Genomic DNA, 19,375 nt, shown 5'->3' with positions numbered 1-19,375 from the left:
GATTCGGGCAGCGCACCTAGCCCTAAAGGCCTGGACATTCAGGTTGAGGAATTCTCCTGTCAGGATTTAATCCAACAATGCCACAGCAGTGGCTTCTGTCAATCACCAAGGTGCCACCAGAAGTCAGGCAGCCCAGGGAGAGGTAAACCATATCCTTGTTCCTGGGGGAATGGTTCCTTCACCCGACATCTTCCTGGCTATATATGCCAAAGATGGGGGACCCCAGACATAGATCTGTTTGTGTCCAGGTTCAACAACAAAGTCGACAACTTTGTGTCAAGAAGAAGGGATCCACTTGCATGCGGAAAAGATGCGTTGGTGACCCAGTGGGATCAGTTCTCACTGATTTATGCATTCCCTCCTATTTTGCTGCTACCTCAACTTTTTTTACAGGATCAAGCGCGAAAGGAAGTCTGTAGATCTTGGTATGCAGAAATAGTAAAGATGGTAGTGGGGGCCCCTTGGACCCTACCACCACGTCCAGATCTGCTATTGCAGGGACCAGTATTCCATCCTACTTTATAAACGCTAAATTTAATGGTTTTGCTAGTGAAACCCATATTCTGAAGAATCGTGGGCTTTGGGGCTCAGTGTTATCTACCTTGATTAATGCAAGGAAGCCAGCTTCCAGAGTCATTTATTATAGTCTGGAAGGCATATGTTTCTTGGTGTGAATCCAGGGGTTGGCATCCCAGAAAGTATGTCATAGGTGGAATTCTTACCTTTCTGCAAATTTGATTAGGGATAAAGATGGCCTTGAGTACTATCAAGGGCCAGGTCTCGGCCTTATGGGTATTGTTTCAACTAGGGATGCACCGAATGGGTTTTTTGGTGGCGAAACCGATACTGAAAATACATTTTTCTTGATCCCGAAAACCGATACCGAAACAGCACCGGTACCGAAATTGACTGTGTTAAAAAAATATTTTTATACAGGAGATGGTCAGAGACTGGGGACATGCTACAGAAGATCAATGCAGCCTCACTGTGCCCAGCAGCCTACCAGTGCCTGTCATGTAGCCTGCCTGTGCCTCACCAGTGCATATAAACATACACATATAAAAACACACATATATAAACATACACACATAACACACAATACACATACATATAAACATACACACACATGCATACAAATGTATATATATATATACACACGGAATGACACCCCCATGATGGGTGGGGCCAAGCCCATCAGGCCCCACCCCATTTTTCGTCCCCAGTATCAACGAAAATTCTGTTTGCCAAAAGGGCCATATTCTGCCGATATGTTTCGGCGGCCGACATTTCGGTGCATCCCTAGTTTCAACGTCCGCTTGTTTCGCATTCTTTGGTCCAAAGCTTTATACAGGGAGTAACATGGCTTAATCCACCGGTTAGAACACCCTTGGGACTTGAATTTAGTTCTGTCGGCATTACAGAAACTGCCTTTTGAGCCGATACAACATATTCCCTTGGTCCTTTTGACAAGGAAGCTAGTTTTTCTGGTAGCCATTTCTTCTGCAAGAAGGGTATCAGAATTGGCAGCTCTGTCTTGTAAAGAGCCATATTTAACCACCTCGCGCCCGCCCTATAGCCGAATGACGGCCGTAGAGCAGACGCTTTTGTCCGGGTGGCCGTCCCTGAACGTCCTAATGTTTACTTCCGCAATGCGCGCCGCCACGGGCGCGCATCGGGGAAGTTCTGTGTTTGCCATGTCCCCCGGGGACAGGCAAACACAGATCGCTGTAAACGGCCAATCACAGCGGCCGTTTACAGCGCGATCGGCTTGTCCAATGGGAGATGATCTCATATGTAAACATATGAGATCATCTCTCAGCGCCGCTCTCCCTCCTCACACAGACAGAGTGTGAGAGGGGAGAGATGAACGGCTGCAGCGGCAGCCGTTCTGCTTTGATTTGATTTAAAAAAAAAAGTGCCATCCTCCCCCAGCAGTGCCATCCTCCCCCAGCAGTGCCATCCGCCCCCAGTGCCACCTATTGTCAGTGCCATTTGTCCCCAGTGCCATTACAATGACAATTTTGTGGAGAAAAAAAAATGAAAAATCGTAATTTTGCAAAGAATTGTGGGAAAAAAATGACATCATCAAAAAACTCACTATGCCTCTTACTAAATACCTTGGAATGTCTATTTTCCAAAAAGGGGTAATTTGGGGGGTATTTGTACTTTCCTGACTTGTTCGGGTCACAAGAAGCGAGATAGGCCCACCAGTACATCAGATGTGATCAATTTTGTGCGATTCGCACCACAGCTTGTAGACTCTCTAACTTTCACAAATACCAAAAAATATCCACTAATTTGGGTTATTTTTACCAAAGATATGTAGCAGTATAAATTGTGGCCAAAATGTATGAAGAAAAATTAATAATTTGCATAATTCTGTCACAGAAACAAAGAAATATGTGTTTTTTTCAAAATTTTCGGTCTTTTTTCATTTATAGCGCAAAAAATAAAAACCCCAGAGGTGATCAAATACCACCAAAAGAAAGCTCTATTTGTGGGAAAAAAAGACAAAAAATTGGGTACAGTGTTGCATGACTGAGTAATTGTCATTCAAAGTGTGAGAGCACCGAAAGCTGAAAATTGGTCTGGGCAGGAAGGGTGTTTAAGTGCCCAGTAAGCAAGTGGTTAATCATTCACAAGTATAGAGTAGTATTTCGTCCTCATCCTAGCTTTCTGCCAAAGGTGGTTTCAGGTTTTTATCTAAACCAGGATATTGTTCTACCTTCATTTCTTCTAGAATCCTGTTCTACGGAAGAAAAGTCACGACATTCTCTGGATATAGTGAGAGCAGTCAAAATCTATTTGAAGGTGACTGCTTAATTTCGGAAAACTGATGTTTTGTTTGTTTTGCCTGAAGGTCTTAGAAAGGGACAGGCAGCGTCAATCTACTATTGCCAAATGGATTTGGCAAGTAATTATTCAAGCTTATGGTTTGAAGAGAAAAGTTCCACCTTTTCAAATCAAAGCACACTCCACCAGAGCTGTTAGTGCTTCATGGGCCGTGCATCACCAAGCCTCCGTGGCTCAAATCTGCAAGGCCGCAACTTGGTCTTCAGTCCATACATTCACCAGATTTTATCAGGTGGATGTACGAAGGCATGAGGATATCTCCTTTGGGCACAGTGTGCTGCAGGCATCAGTATAGGTCCTTGGGTCTGATTACACCCTACTTTTGTTTTTTGTCTCCCCCCCCCCCCCTCAGATAGCATTGCTCTGGGACATCCCATACAGTAATTACTGTGGCACTGTGGCTCTGTGTCCCTTGGTGTACGATAAGAAAATAGGATTTTTATAACAGCTTACCTGTAAAAATCCTTTTCTTGGAGTACATCACAGGACAGAGGTCCCTCCCCTGTTTCTGGTTACACGTGTATTGCTTTGCTACAAAACTGAGGTACTCCTGGTAAGGGGAGGGGTTATATGGGGAATTTAACTTCCTGTCTAGGGTGTGGCATATAACCCACACAGTAATTACTGTGGCTCTGTGTCCCGTGATGTACTCGAAGAAAAGGATTTTATGGGTAAGCCGTTATAAAAAGCCTATTATTACCACAATACCAAAGAGACCGCTCTGTGATACGCAACTTTACATATAATACACATCAGACTGAAAACAAGACATAACAAATTAAACTTAGCAGGGATGGTGGAAACCCCTCTTCAGAGATTTGCAATACAAATTAACTTCAAGTGCAACAACCTTTTTTAGTTGGGAGGTTCATACCATTGTAGCACTTTGTAAGTTTTATTTTTTAGATTGTTACACTTTTAAATGTTTTAGTTACTATGTGAATTATTGCACTTCATTTTTTATTTTTTATTTTCCCCCACCCCAAACTCGCTCATTCATATCTTTATGGACATTGCTTTGCGCACTGGTGCGCAGTCATGTTGGAAAAGGAAGCCATCCCCAAACTGTTCCCACAAAGTTGGGAGCATGAAATTGTCCAAAAATGTCTTGGTATGCTGACACCTTAAGAATTCCCTTCACTGAAACTAAGGGGCCAGACCCAACCCTGAACCCCCCCCCCCCCCCAATCAAATGATTTGGACCAGTGCAGAAAGCAAGGTCTATAAAGACATGGATGAGCAAGTTTGGGGTGAAGGAACCTGACTGGCCTGCACCTGACCTCAACCCTATAGAGCATCTTTGACATGAATTAGAGCACAGACTACGAGCCAGGCCATCTCGTCCAACATCAGTGCCTGACCTCACAAATGCATTTAGGCACTGAGTGTGCCATCAATCTAGAGCACCGTGCTGCAGCCGTGCTCTTGTGCAGGAGTGACATCGGGGCCCAGCTGTTCAAATGGCCAGAGCTCACAAACTTGGAAGGAAGACTGGGTAAAGATGGAAGTGCAGATGGCAGTGGCAGGGCGCTGCTGGAGGGCTTTGCTCTAGGGTAAGTCTGACTGCACTGCAAACAGCACATTGTGGCTTAAACCGTCCAGGTGCCCAAATCGTTTTCTTTTGAGGCAGCAGTTTACTACCGCTTTAAGTTGTGACCCCTTCACGGGTATGCCTGCCTATAGGGGGTGAAGCAGTGGTGCCACATATCTTCCTAAAACATTGTGGCTCTGAGTCCTGTTTCAGATCGTTCAGATCTTCTGTCTTGAGGCCCAGTCTCCCATTCCGCTTTTCAGTAGCGGACCTTGAAGGCCTGGCTGTTGAAGCCAGGGTCCTAAGAGAGAGGACTGTCAGATTTTTTCATTTCTATGCTTCTCCGTGCAAAGCAGTTAACTTCTTATAAGATTTGCGATCTGTAGGTCTATTTTGCCTGGTCCGAGCAGCGCAAATTTCACCCGGAGACGATACTTTGCGGGACGTATTCAGGCTTTCCCCCAGTCTGGACTGGTTCAATGTTTAGCCTTGATCATCCTCATAGGGCAGATTTTTGCCTTGGCTATTTTTTTCCAGTATCCGCTTACTTTTCACTCCCTGGTGAAGACTTTTGTGGGGTGTCATTCACGTAATGCCTCTCAGATGCTCCCCGTTGCTGCTCTGGGACCTTAACCTAGCTTTGTCAGATTGCCCTTCAAACCCATCCAGAGATATTCCTTTGTATGTCCTTGCTGGCAAAGTTGCCTTTTGGTTGCTATCACTTCTGCCAGGCAGGATACTCCACTGCCTAGATGTGGTTCATGCAGTGCTCGTTTACCTGTTAACTATGACTTCCATCAATCGAATAGCTTTTGTCCATTCAGAGGATTCTTGCAAGGTGCTTCCGGCTTCCCATTCCACTATTTCTAGGTGGATTAGACAGGTCGACATTCAAGCCTGATTTCCTGACAACTAGGGTTCCCCTGATCCATGAATGCCTCTTGGGCTTTTCAGCACCAAGCTTCTGTTTTATCAGTGTTGTGTATGTTTATAGAGTTCTTCCAGATTAAGGTTCAGAAATATGATTTCTGTTGTAATGTTGTATACAGCATTTGAAATTCTCTCTATTTTAAACTTTGTTGACACCTGCAGTGTTTTTTATTTTTAAAATTGTGTTTATTTCCAACAGAATATGGCACTGAAACAGATTTCCAGCAATAAATGCTTTGAGGGCTACCAGAAAGTGTTTGAACATGACAGGTAAATAGAGAAATACATCTTTAGAAAGCCCTGTACTTAAATTGACATTGTAATGTAATTATTAATGGAAACATTCATCCACACCTCAATCCAGGAGTAATTCACACTGACACTACTGCATTTACAGCTATAGCAGCTAAGAATGTGTGTAAATGTCACAAGACGCTTGTCAGCTTTCAGATGAAAGTACATCCCCAAATGTGTATAATCTATCATGTTTCTCAGGCTTCACTGTCCCTGTGGGCCCAACACCTACATGCTGGGTTTTGTTGGGTAGAGGAGAGTAGGGGTGCACATCTTCACTGACCTTGTGAATTCGATTGTGATTATCCTGTCCACGATTCGATTCCGTGATGCATCACGATTACTGTGCTCGGTTTTCATCTAAAAAATTCAAGCAGTCAGAAGAACTCAATTTTTTTTTATTTTATCTGTTCTTAAAAAAAACACTCACTGCATGTAGCAAAGTGTAAATTACAGCAGACAACTTACAGGAGCTCCAGACTGCCCCCAAAATACTACAAGAGAGGGTCAGAGACTGCGGACATTGTCCCCATAACATCCCCCCCCAAATAACGTATGCCTTTTTAATTTTTATTTTTTTGTATGATTTGTGGTTTTGCTGATTTGTGTGAAAGCATAAATCATACAAAAAAAAAAAAAAAAGAGGTATCAATGAAGTTGTGATATGAATCAATCACTAAGACATACATAAACCATAATTAATGAAATGGCATTGTGACTTAAGTCCACCATCAAGTTTATTTATTTTAAAGTAACTTACTTGTGCGTACAGTAACGATTGCTGCAGGAGCCAGAGAGGAGACTACCTGCCTCCAATGGGGGAAAAACAATGCCATTGGAGTGGCAGAACCTGGGGGTGCACTGGATCTAAGTGTCGGGTGGAGGGCACTGCGGTGTCCACCAGCCCCTAGCCTCACAGCACAGAACGCCAGGGGATGGAACAAGGGGGGGACCATGTAGCCTTGATGCTATCTGGGGAGAGCAGCAGGACCGACATCGCTGCAGTTAGCCAGGGAGAGCGGAGGAAATATCTCGCAGCTCGACTTCCGGAATCCAGGAGCTACCGTCGCCTGACCAGCCGCGTCATACCTCACACAGGCTCCAGCGAACACGGTGTTTCCTGACGTGGCTGGGGGATGACATCAGTGGAAATAGGGCGTGGCTAACACCCACAGCTCAGTGTGGAGAGGCAGGGCACAGCGCTTTCAGCTCCATTTGGAGGGATGGGGCAGCGCGCAGATAGATGAGGTCATGCCAAAATAGATTTTTAGCAGTCGCAGCATTGATGCCGAATCGCCGACGGCTGAATCGCGAATCCCTAATTGCGATTGAATCAAACACCCCTAGAGGAGAGGGGATATGTATTCCATTAGCTTCAGTGACTCCATTGAAGCTAATGGAGGTGAGATATCAGGGGTCCAGTAGACCCCAAATGTCTCATCAAATAGAACCTGTCACTTTATTATACTGTCACATAAGGGTTTGTGATAGCAATAAAGTTTAATGGATTTTTTTTTTTCAATTGATATGTACACCAAAACATTGGTCTACATTATTTTAAGTTTTTTTCAGACCTAAATGTGATGGATCTGATGTATTTGGATGTAAACAGATGCTTACAGCCACCTGCCTGTAGACGTAACATGAGTCCAGGAACAGCCAGGTGAAAAAGAAACTGGACATGGATGTCACAGAAGTGACATTTGTACTGTTCTGATCCAATTCATCAGGGCATCTGTTTACAGATCCCTTTTCTGATTAGAGCAGACATGGCCCATGTGAAAAGGGATCTTAGATTCATGGTCAAAGTTATATTATACTATTTAACTGGCCAATCAGTATCAGTGTTTTCAACATAAATCATTTAAGCAGAATCATATATAATAAAAGACATATGCATATGATGAATTGTCTGGCTTTACACATAAGCATTTTTAACAATTGGATTTGCACGGGAGTTCACTTACCCATCAGATGCCAGGTTTGTATACTCTATTCCATCATTGGTGCCTCTGACATACTTTTGACTATTTTCTAAGCTGTATCAAGACATGTTTTCATTCCCACAGAACAGCAGTTCTGATGCAGATAAACCCCCTATACATTCCTACTCCTACCAGCTTGATTTTTGTTTGTCAGAAAGCTTATGCCAGTGAAAAAAATGTTTGTACTAGACCAAAAATCTGTTTATATTAGTTTTTCCTATGTATTCTCTTGGTTGGTTATTCTAATTTTGAAATATTAAGGATACTACAAATCTAACTAAACTTTTAGATCTCTTTTTTGTTATTTTCAATGCAGATTTTTGAAGTCTTTCTGGAATATCATTACTTGTGTTCAGGTTTATTTCACCTCCTTCAGGCTGCTGTGATCAGAAAATATCCATATTCTTTTATTTTTTTGTTATGTTATCATTTTGTTCAAAATGTGTCAACTTTTGTTATTTGTGAGAATATGGAAGCAAGCACTCTAAAGGGTTTTTTTTTTTTTTTTTTTTTTTTTTTAAGCCCTTGGAAAAAATATTTCATTGACTTTTTTTCTTGCCAATGTTTCTCTTTCTGAATAGCACGGAACTCAAGTGTAAAATAAGATTTGGGATCTATTTACCACCTAAAGCTGAAACTTCCAAATGCCCGGTGGTATACTGGCTTTCAGGTATGTATTTCTGAAGCTGTTTTTCTCCTTATCAGGTTGAAAAAGACACGTCCATCTAGTTCTAACAATAGGCAAAATAGAAAACCTCTAAGTACTGAAACACAGTTGATCCAGAGGAAGGCAAAAACAAACTTGAAAAGCGTGGTCTAATTTGCTGCAGGAGGGGAAGTAAAATCTTCCTGATCTCCAGAAGGCAACCACATATTCCCTGAATCGAAAATCTCTAGTGTTGAATAACTGGAATGCTATTATCCAGGTATTTTTTATTTCTTTTGCATTTAAGAATGCATCCAGCACTTTGTTTAAATAAAAAAAAAAAAAAGTCTACTGAGTTGGCCAGAAGTAATTCTTGGGGGAGTCTGTTCCACATTTTCACAGCTCTTACTGTGAAAAAACTTTTTCTTATGTGGAGATTACATTTCTTTTTTCAGATGTAAAGATGTCCTTTGTGATGACTTTAAAGCAGGGGTAGGGAACCTCGGCTCTCCAGTTGTTTTGAAACTACAAGTCCCATGAGACATTGCAAGACCCTAACAATCACAGGCATGACTCCTAGAGGCAGAGGCATGATGGGATTTGTAGTTTCTAAATAGCTGGAGAGCCGAGGTTCCCTACGCCTGCTTTAAAGGATAAGTTCAGCTTTTTTTTTTCTAAATTACAGCTCCCCTACGTACCAATGTAGCATTAATGTACTTATTTTGCAAAAATATCAAAGCTTTCCGTTAATTCTACACAGGCTTACCTAACTTTCTTCATGGCTGTTAAAACACACTGCTTGATTATTTCTGCTTTACTTCCTGATCAGACTTTAGGTCATGACACAGGAAGGAGTTGACCAGGGTAGATGATGCAGGGTGTGTGCTAATGAGATCAGCTGGTCAACTCCTTCCTGTGCCATGACCTAAAGTCTGACCAGGAAGTAAGGCAGAAGTAACCGAGCAGTGTGTTTAAACAGCTATGAAGAGAGTGAGGTTAAGCGTGTGTACAATTAATGGAAAGCAGTTTTATTTCTTTATCGTACATCACGGGACACAGAGCAGCCATTGTTATTACTATGGTTTTACGGCCACCTATAGGTGAATGGACACTGGCACCCCCAAAGACAGGAAGTCCCCCTCTATATAACCCTTCCCATACAGGAAGTATTTCCATTTTTTTAGGCAGTGTCTCAAGGTGATGGTCACAGTGGATAGAAGAACTATAATATAGACATCCCCGTTGGAGACCAAGGGGCTATGCAGTCAGATCCATTCAAAGTGACAAAGAAATGGTACCCAAGCCTTGAGGAAGAAGCAAGGTTTTTGCCTGTAATGCTCCTCTTTGGAGGGCTGGACCCTGGGATACAGGCCCTTTGATACATAACTAAACCAAAGGTTGTACTGGCAGTGTGCTGTACAGGTCCAAGGGTGGGGACCCCAGTATGCAAGGGGGACTCGGTCCTTGAAGGTCCATTCAAGGACCTGGCCCACCGTGATGGGTGAAAATTGAGTCTGGCTATGTATTCCAGCAGTATGGTACGTTTAAAAAAAAAAAAAATCACAAAAAAAAACGAAGACCATGGGAAAGGAACACACATGGTTCACTTCAAGGGAATTCTCCAAATAGAGAATGCTTTGCCTGTTTTTCACCACTGGAGGTTGTATTGTAACATACCAGATGTTTACTTGTCATGCTCCTTTTTTTTTTTTTCTGTGTCTGGCAGCGCTCCTCTGGAGACAGCATTGCCCTCATCCTGGTCTGCCAGTTGTCTGAGGCCCTGGGACCACCCACTTCCTAACCCATGGCACGCAGCCCTCTCCCCAGAGGCTGGTTCTGATGACGGGAGCGGGGCCACCGGCATTACCCCCACGGAATTGTAGCCCCTCTCTCCCCCTGAGCTATCCCAATAACAGGACCGACTCGTCCACAATCGCACGTGGGTCAGCTCTGGTAAAGGGCCAATGTAGGACACGGGGCGTAGCTTAGGAGTGGACAGTGTGCACGTGGGAGGGCAAGAGTGCATGTAGCATGGCGCAGGCTCAGTGGCTATAAAATTTGTGACTGTAAAGAGTCTGGTGGCTGACCGAGGGAAACAGAGTATACTGGGGCATGTAAGCACTGTATAGCTGTGAATACAGGCATTTAAAGGCACGCCTGCTGGGTATTAGGCTGAGCAGTGATAGCGGCATTTTCTTTTTGCTGGACTACAGTTCTGCAGTGGGTGCATATTGTGAGTACCTCTGCATTTTGTGCTTAGGACTATGTCTTCCCTAAAGAAAGGGTGGGGTCGGGCGAATGCAACAGGGAGGAGTGCAAAGGCGCTGCTGTCGGGATCTGAGGATCCTAGTCACATTTCCACAGCACTATACTCCCCTGAAAAGCCAGAGACAATTGGCCAGTCTGAGCCATTGAGGCTGTCGGGCACAGTGGCTGCATTCAACATTTCAGCCTCTCCATACGTCACTAAGGACAATATGGTTTCAACATTAGCTGCGTTGGAGGGAGAAATAGTCAACGTGATCACGTCTGTCTCCTAGTCCGGGAAAAAACGTGAAAGGTCCACTTCTCCCCCTCCTGACCTTCCAGTGTTGGAACGGAATGGGCAGATGACATTGAGGTGCCATTGGGTGACTGGGAAGAAAGGCAGGCAGATGACTCCTCTTCTGAGGATTCAGTCTCAGAGGGGCCCTTCTCAGCCTCGCAATCCCAAAAACTGCTAGTCCAATCCCTTATGGAATTGGTTCATTCTGCATATAAGTTGCCCCCAGCGGAGGTGGCTGAGGTCCCCTTTTCTTCTTTGGGTTCTTTGAGGCCTTCACAGGGTCCACATGCTTTCCCTTTACACCCACTGCTGGAGCAACTAATAAATGCAGACTGGGCTCATCCAGATAGGTATTTTGTTCCTCCTGGGAGATTTTCTCTTCTTTATCCCATGGAGGAAAAGTTCACTAAGAAGTGGAGATTGCCAGCAGTGGATGCTACTATTTCTTCTGTGAATAGGAGTCTAACTTGTCCAGTAGACAATGTCCAGGTTTCAAAGAGCCAGGCGACAAGAAGCTGTCATCTTTACTTAAGGCCCCCTTTTCCATAGCTGGTTAAACAGTACAGCCTGCAGTAGCAGTAATAGGGGTTTGTTACCACAAGCAAGTCATTAAAGGTGTCCCTGCTCAAGGGGGAGTGACCCACAAGTTAGCGTAGCTGCCAAGGGCCTTATGCTTTGTGGCGGACGCCCTTAAAGATTCTATTCAACAGGTGTCACGCTTTGCCCTCTTATCTGTGCATATGCGCAGAATTCTCTGGTTGAAGCATTGGTCAGCTGAATTGCCGTGCAAAAAGCTATTGGCAGGTTTTCCTTTTCACTGGGAATGATTGTTCAGAGATGACTTGGATAAGTATATCCAAAAAATTTCAGGTGGTAAGAGTGCCCTTTTACCAATTAAAAGGAGTAGATGTCGTTCATTTAAACGTTCTTCATTCCCGGCACCAGGTTCTGCAGCCTCAAGGCGGTTTCAACGGCCTCCGCCGTTGGGTTCAAGAGGTAAGCCACAAGGCCAGAAGAAGCCCTGGGGTAGAAGCGTACAAAACAGAATCCTAAGGCCTCCTTATGAAGAGGCGCCCCCATACGGTCTAGTGGGGGGAAGGCTTCTGCAGTTTTCAGGAGCTTGTCGAGTGGAGATCCAAGACAGATGGGTCATCTCCACTGTATCTCTAGGCTACAAGCTAGAGTTTCGGGAGTTTCCGCCATTTCTTTTTCTAAGATAGAATGTTCCCAGAGACCCATTAAAAAGAAGGTCTTTATTCCAGGCACTGGACGGGTTGATGTCACAGGGTGTGATTACAGAAATTCCAACAGAGGAGCAGGGTATGGGTTTTTATTCGATTCTCTTCACGGTGCCAAAGCCGAATGGAGACCCATTCTAGATCTCAAAAGATCTAAATCAATTCCTAACCATCCGCTCCTTTCGCATGGAGTCAATCCGGTCAGCCATGTCCTCTGAGGGGAGGAGAATTTCTAGCATTACTAGACATCAAAGATGCATATTTGCATGTGGCAATCTGCCCTCGCTCACCAGAAATTTCTGCGATTCGAGGTGGAACAGCTCCGTTTTCAGTTCATGGCCTTGCCCTTCAGTTTAGCCACTGGTCCCCGTTAACAAAAATGTTGGCGCTGGTATTGGCAACATTAAGGGTCCAGGGTATATCAGTAATGGCATACCTAGACAACCTGCTGCTTTATAGATCAGTCGGTTACAGGGCTAGACCACAGTGTGTCCAGCACGGTCAAGTATTTGGAACACCTGGGTTGGATTCTCAACCTAGAGAAGTCAGCCTTACAGCCAGTAAGAAGGCTAGAGTACTTGGGTCTGGTTGTAGACACTGTCCAAGAAAAGGTATTTTTGCCTCACACAAAGGTCAGGGCTATAAGAGACCTGGTCCGTGTGGTCAAGAGAAAGAAGGATCCCTCCATTCACCTTTACATGAGGTTACTAGGGAAAATGGTGGCTTCATTCAAAGCTAGTCCCTATGCCCAATTTAATTTGAGACTGTTGCAAAACAGAATTCTGTCTGCTTAGAACAAGAGGATAAAAGCCTTGGAATACCCAATGTATCTATCCCCAAAGGTGCGCCAGATTCTTAATTGGTGGTTGATAGCCAGAAATTTGCAGAAGGGGAAATCCTTCATGCCGGTAGCCTAGAAGGTAGTAACAACGGATGCCAGCCTCTTGGTCTGGGGAGCAGTTCTGGAGGAGGCCACTGTCCAGGGGAAGTGATCAGAGACCGAAAAAGCCTTGCCCATCAACATTTTAGAGATTTGGCCAGCACGTCTGGCTTTAACATGGCAGGCTGCAGGAAAAGAGGGGGGACGAGAGGGCGCCACCCCCTGAACCGTACCACATGCCCTCTACATGGGGAGGGTGCTTGGGGTAGCCCCCCAAAACACCTTGTCTCCACGTTGACGGGGGACAAGGGCCTTATCCCCACAACCCTTGCCCGGTAGTTGTGGGGGTCTGCGGGCGGGGGGCTTATCGGAATCTGGAAGCCCCCTCTAACAAGGGGATCCCCCAGATCCCCCCCCCCGTTTGAAATGGTAATGGGTACATTGTACCCATACCATTTCACAAAAAAAGTGTCAATGTTAAAAACAAAACAAAAAAACACAAGACACACCTTGGGACAAGTCCTTTATTAAAAAAATAAAAATATTCCACGAAGTCCATTCATCTTCTATGGCTGTATTGACGGGACCCGACAATTCATTATAGCCGCTAGTAGTTTTAAAATACTTTTTTTCCTTTTAGAAATGTCATTTTGTGCAGGGACTGCTCTAAACACGGAAAAATGCACCACTTTACAGGCATACTATAGATACCCCCCCCCCCCCCCCCCGGTATGAAATTTAAAGGAATATTTCACTGTTATTGTTTCACTTTAAGCATTATTAAAATCGGTGCTCCTGAAAAAATTGCTGTTTTTTAAAACTTTTTTTTTTTTTACATTGATACATGTCCCCTGGGGGAGGACCCAGGTCCCCAAACACTATTTATGACAATACCATGCATATAAGCTTTTAAAATTATCACTTTTGATTTCTCCCATAGACTTTTAAAGGGTGTTCCGCAGCTTTCGAATTTGCTGCCAACAATTGTTTGCTATTCGGCAAACAGTCCAAAACCTGATGTTCAAGTCGAACCTACGCTCGACTCGAACATTGGGCTCATCCCTAGTGGTGAGAACTGTCAGGATTTATCTGAAGGTGACAGCTCAGATGTGGAAGACTGATGCTTTGTTTGTGCTGCCAGAAAGGCCCAGAAAAGGGGCAGGCTGCGTCAAAATTGACTATTTCACAGTGGGTTTGTTAGGTTATAATTCAGGCTTATGGATTGAAAAGAAGGGTTCCACCTTTTCAAATTATAATGCACTCTACCAGGGGAGTGAGTGCGTCATGGGCAGTGCGCGTCACCAGGCTCCTATGGCTCATATTTGCAGGGCCACTACTTGGTCATCAGTACATTTACTAAACTTTACCAGATGGATGTAAGGCGGCAGGAGGATGCAGCTTTTGGGCACAGTGTACTGCAGGCAGCAGTATAGATCCTCATGTCTGATGGCGGCCTACTTTGATATGTGTCTCCCTCCCCTCAATGGCATTGCTCTTGGACATCCCACATAGTAATTACTATGGCTGCTCTGTGTCCCGTGATGTTTCTTGGAGTACATCATGGGACACAGAGCCATAGTAATAACTATATGGTATATAGGGCAGCTTCAGGTGATGGACACTGGCCCACCCAAGACAGGAAGTTCACTCCCTATATAACCCCTCCCTTTACCAGGAATCTCTCTTTTTTTCGCCATTGTCTAAGGTGTTGGTCACGATTGAAGATATGCTCTGAGGGGCTCTGCTGGAAGGATCCTTCACTGGATTGAAACCAGATCTACAGACCGGATCCATCCAAAGTGCCACTGAGGCCAAAGTGGATGGTACCCGGGCCTCGTATAAGAACGAGGTTTTGCCTGTAACGCCTCTCCTTGGAGGGCTAGACCCAGGGACCCAGTGCTTTGGTCATGCTCACATTACCGTAAAGTTTTCCTGGTGGGGTTATATACAGGTCCAAGGGAGTGGAACCCCCGATAAAAAAGGACCTGGTCCTTGAAGGTGTTCTAAATGCAGCCCACCGTGATGGGTGAAGGTTGGATCTGTCTGTTATCAGCAGAATCCTGCTGTGAGGATAAGGTAGGGGAAGGAACCTAGGAACTGTAAAAAGTCCACCTATGGTTTTTCTTTCTTTAGTAAAATGTTGTCATGCTTTAGATCTCTAGAGGGAGTAAATGCACATACCTTTTGTATGTTGTCTTTCAGTTCAGCTCAGTGTCTCAGTATGCGCGTGGGCTCGACAGCAGCATTTCTCAGGGGGGATTCCTCACGCAGGAAAAAGATTTGCCAAGTTGGTATTTCTCCCCCCTGGGGGGACTAAGGGGTTGGTAGGTACAACAATACTTTGTACTCCCCCCTGCAACCCCCCCTCTCCGTGGGGGGTGCGGTGGCTCCCTTCCCTCTATTTCTGTGTTCCCCCCACTCTCTGCTCAAAAAGCACCATTGGGTCTGCCTCGCCTCCCCTCCCCGAATGCCGCCCGCGGGCATGGGAATTGTCTGAATTTCAAAACAGGAGGGGGGCGGTGACGTACGGAGTGGGCGTGGCCTAGGCGCGCCACCGTGTATGGGACGTAGCGTCCACAAGGACACATGGTGCAGGGGGGAAGCCGAGTCCAGAAAGCAGACTCTCCTCAGCTGGTCGCTAGAGAGTATGGCGGCTAAATCGCACAGGAGCACTGTCCGTACGGAGGGGGCGTGGCCTAGACACACCACCGTGTACGGGACACACGGCGCAGGGGGAAGCCGAGTCCAGAAAGCAGACTCTCCTCAGCTGGTAGCTGGAGAGTACGGCTGCTAAATCACACAGGAGCAGTAGGGGGCATGTAAGGTGCTGCATGCAGGCATTCCCAAAGAGGGAAGACATTTTACTCAGCACCAGGCTGAACTTTTATTAGCGGCATTCTTTTGCTAGACTATAGTTCAGCAAGTAATGCATTTACTTGGTGCCTCTGCTTTTGTGCTTAGGACTATGCCTCCAGAAAAGCCCGGTGCAAATGCCTCAAAAAAGGTACCTAAAACATCACCCCCAGGCGCTGAGGACTCTAGTCATGCCTCCATATTGTCATCTTTTCCTGAAATACCACAAGTGGCTAGCCAGGGTGAACCTTTGGAACCAGTGGGTGTTGTAGCTGCTTCTAACATCTCAGCCCCTGTATACGTGACTGAAGATTCCTTTTTCTTCGCATCCTCCATCCAAAGGGATAGTAAGCGTGGTAGATTCCCCCCCCCCCCTCCCCCACCTCAGACCCTTTATCAAGGGAACAGTGGGTGGAGGATTAGGTATTACCCTCAGGGGATCAGGAGGAAAGGCAATCCAATGACTCCTCTTCTGAGGAATCAACGGTAGATGAATCCTTTTCAGCCTTGCAATTTGAAAGTTGCTGGTACAGTCTCTTACAGAAATAGTTTGGTCTGCTTTCAAGCTGTCCCCAACTGAGTCAGCCGAAAGTTCCGTTTCTTCTTTGGGTTCCTTAAAACCTCCGCAGACTTTGCATGCGTTTCTCGTCCATGCGCTACTGGAACAGCTTACTTATGCTGAATGGGATCATTCAGATAAGCATTTTCTTCCTCTAAAAAGGTTTTCAGTGCTTTATCCCATGCAGGAGAAATTCACCAAAAGATGGAATGTACCAGCAGTTGACGCTGCTTTATCCAATGTGAATAAAAGTCTAACTTGGTTCAGTAGACAATGCACAAATGCTTGGAGATCCAACAGATAAAAGGAATTCCTATTAAAATCCTCTTTTTATTTGGCAGGTGGAGTTACTCAGCCTGCAGTCGCTGCAATAGGCATCTGTCAATCCTTGAAGGACTGGTTTAAACCAGTCCTTCAAGGAGATTCCTGTGCCACAGGCCCGCGACTTGACCGAACTGCCAAGGGCATTCAGTTTTGTCTTTGATGCCATGAAGGATTCTATTCACCGGGTGTCTCGCCTTGCGCTTATTCTCGTGCATATGCGTAGGATTCTGTGGTTGAAGAATTTGTCAGCCAAAGCACCATGTAAAAGGCTCCTGACTGGTTTTCCTTTTCATGGGGATCGGCTATTTGGGGATGATTTGGATAAATACACCCAAACGATTTCAAGTGAGAAAAAGACCCTCTTACCTGTCAAAAGGAAGAGTAAACGTCGTTCATTTAAACGGGCCTCCTTCTCCAGGGCCAGCGGCATCAGCCTCTAGGCAGTGGCGACGGCCTCCTCTGTCAGGATCTAGAGGGAATCCTCAGGGACAAAAGAAGTCCTGTGGGCTAAAACCTGCAAAACAGAATTCTAAAGGTTCGTTATGAAGGGGCTCCCCCGCTTGTCGGGGTGGGGGGAAGACTTTTGTAGTTCTAGTAAGTCTGACAGGTGGAAATTCAGGACAGATGGGTCATCTCCACGGTTGCTCTAGGTTACAAACCGGAGTTTTGGGAGTTTCCACTGCCTCATTTTCTGAAGTCAAATGTTCCCAAAGATCCAGGGAAGAGGCAATCTCTTGTTTCAGTCATTAGACCGATTGCTGGCTCAGGGGGTGATTGTGGAAATACCCACAGAAGAGCAAGGTTTGGGCTTCTATTCAAACCTATTCACGGTACCAAAACCGAATGGAGATGTCAGGCCCATTCTAGAGCTCAAGGATCTGTATCAATTCCTGAAGTTCTGCTCTTTTCGCATGGAGTCGGTCACGTCAGTGGTTTTGATCCAACAAGGAGAGGAACTACTAGCGTCAATCGATATCAGGGAGGCATATCTGCATGTTCCTATATTTCCCGCTCACCAAAGATTTCTGTGGTTTGAGGTAGAACAGCACCATTTTCAGTTTGTAGCCTTGCCCTTCGGACTGGCTACAGCACCCCGGGTATTTACAGGGGTCCTGGCCCTACCTCTAGCCAGGCTAAGGGGGCAGGGAATAACAGTCCTGGCATACCTGGATGATCTATTGCTAATAGACCGATTGGTTGCCCGCTTGGAGCAAAGCGTACGCAATACAACCAATTACCTGGAAAGCCTAGGTAGGATTCTCAACCTAGAAACCTCTAAGAAGGCTGGAGTACTTGGGTCTGATCATACACAGCCCAGAAGAAGGTGTTTTTTGCCTCAGGCAAAGATCAGCACCGTAAGGGAGCTGGTGCAGATGGTTAGATCAGAGAGAGATCCCTCCATGAGGTTGTTAGGAAAGATGGTGGCTTCATTCAAAGCAGTTCCCTGTGCCCAGTTCCATTCGAGACTGTTACAAAACAGTATCCTGTCTGCTTGAAAGAAAAGGGTCCAAGTTATAGATTTGCCAATGTGGCTGTCCCCAAAGGTATCCCAGAGCCTCAATTGGTGGTTGGTAACCCGGAATATGCTAAAGGAAAAATCCTTCGTACCAGTTGTCTGGAAAGTGGTAACGACAGATGCCAGGCTTTCCGGCTGGGGAGCAGTACTAGAAAAGACAACTGTCCAGGGACAGTCCAATACCGAAAGAACCTTGCCCATCAACATCCTAGCGATTCGGGCAGTGCATCTGGCTCAGAAGGCCTGGACATTCAGATTAAGGGGTTGTCCTGTCCGGATCAAATCTGACAATGCCACAGCTGTGGCCTGTATCAATCACCAAGGGGGCACCAAGAGTCTCGTAGCTCAGAAGGAGGCTAACCGTATTCTAACTTGGGCAGAAAGGAATCGTCAGTCTTCATTCCGGGAGTAGAGAATTGGAAGGTAGACTACTTGAGTCATCAGCCGTTGTTTCCGGGAGAATGGTCCCTTCACCCCGACATTTCCTGGCTATTTGCCAAGGATGGGGGACCCCGGATGTAGATCTTTTGGTGTCCAGGTTCAACATGAAGTTGGTCAACTTTGTGTCCAGAACAAGGGATCCACTTGCATGAGGAACAGATGCAGTGGTGACCCCATTGGATCAGTTCTCACTGATTTATGCATTTCCCCCTATTCAGCTGCTGCCATGACTTCTTTGCAGGATCAAGCTGGAAACAAAGCTGGTGATTCTTGTAGCCCCAGCATGGCCCAGAAGGTCCTGTTATGCAGAAATCGTAAAGATGGCGGTGGGGGATCCATGGTCTCTTCCACTGCATCCAGACCTGCTCTCGCAGGGGCCAATATTCCATCCTATCTTACAAACGCTAAATTTAACGGGTTGGCTATTGAGACCTACATTCTGAAGAAAAGTGGGCTGTCAAGTTCAGGGGTATCTACCTTGGTTAATGCAAGGAAACTGGCCTCCAGAATCACATATTATAGATTCTGGAAGGCATATGTCTCCTGGGAGGAATCCAGGGGTTGGCACCCCAGGAAGTATGTCATAGGTAGGATCCTTGACTTTCTGCAGATGGGGTTAGAAATGAAGCTGGCCTTGAGTATTTTCAAAGGCCATGTCTCGGCCTTATCACTATTGTTTCAACTACCACTTGTTTCACATTCTTTGGTTCGTAGTTTTTTTTTCAGAAGGTAACGTGGCTTAATCCCCCCCGGTTAGGTCACCCTTGGGACTTGAACTCA

The 19,375-nt window shown here is 45.5% G+C and overlaps 1 protein-coding gene across 2 annotated transcripts in view; it reads left to right on the top strand.

Moving 5' to 3' along the window:
• Nucleotides 1-19,375, top strand: part of ESD (esterase D) — a 111,859-nt gene that overhangs the window by 7,548 nt on the left and 84,936 nt on the right. For both annotated transcript variants that reach the window (XM_077483253.1, XM_077483252.1), the window contains exons 2-3: nucleotides 5,514-5,584; nucleotides 8,175-8,263. In XM_077483253.1, coding sequence (XP_077339379.1) covers nucleotides 5,517-5,584; nucleotides 8,175-8,263 — 157 coding nt within the window. In that variant the 5' untranslated portion in view covers nucleotides 5,514-5,516. The remainder of the gene's footprint in view (nucleotides 1-5,513; nucleotides 5,585-8,174; nucleotides 8,264-19,375) is intronic.

The sequence above is a fragment of the Lithobates pipiens genome, unplaced genomic scaffold, assembly GCF_037356315.1.
Source record: "Lithobates pipiens isolate NorthernLeopardFrog02 unplaced genomic scaffold, aLitPip1_a1.2 Scaffold_16, whole genome shotgun sequence".
In the NCBI taxonomy this organism is placed as follows: Eukaryota; Metazoa; Chordata; class Amphibia; order Anura; family Ranidae; genus Lithobates; species Lithobates pipiens.
The sequence above is the reverse complement of the archived record's forward strand: the minus strand, read 5'-3'. Positions and strand labels throughout refer to the sequence as shown.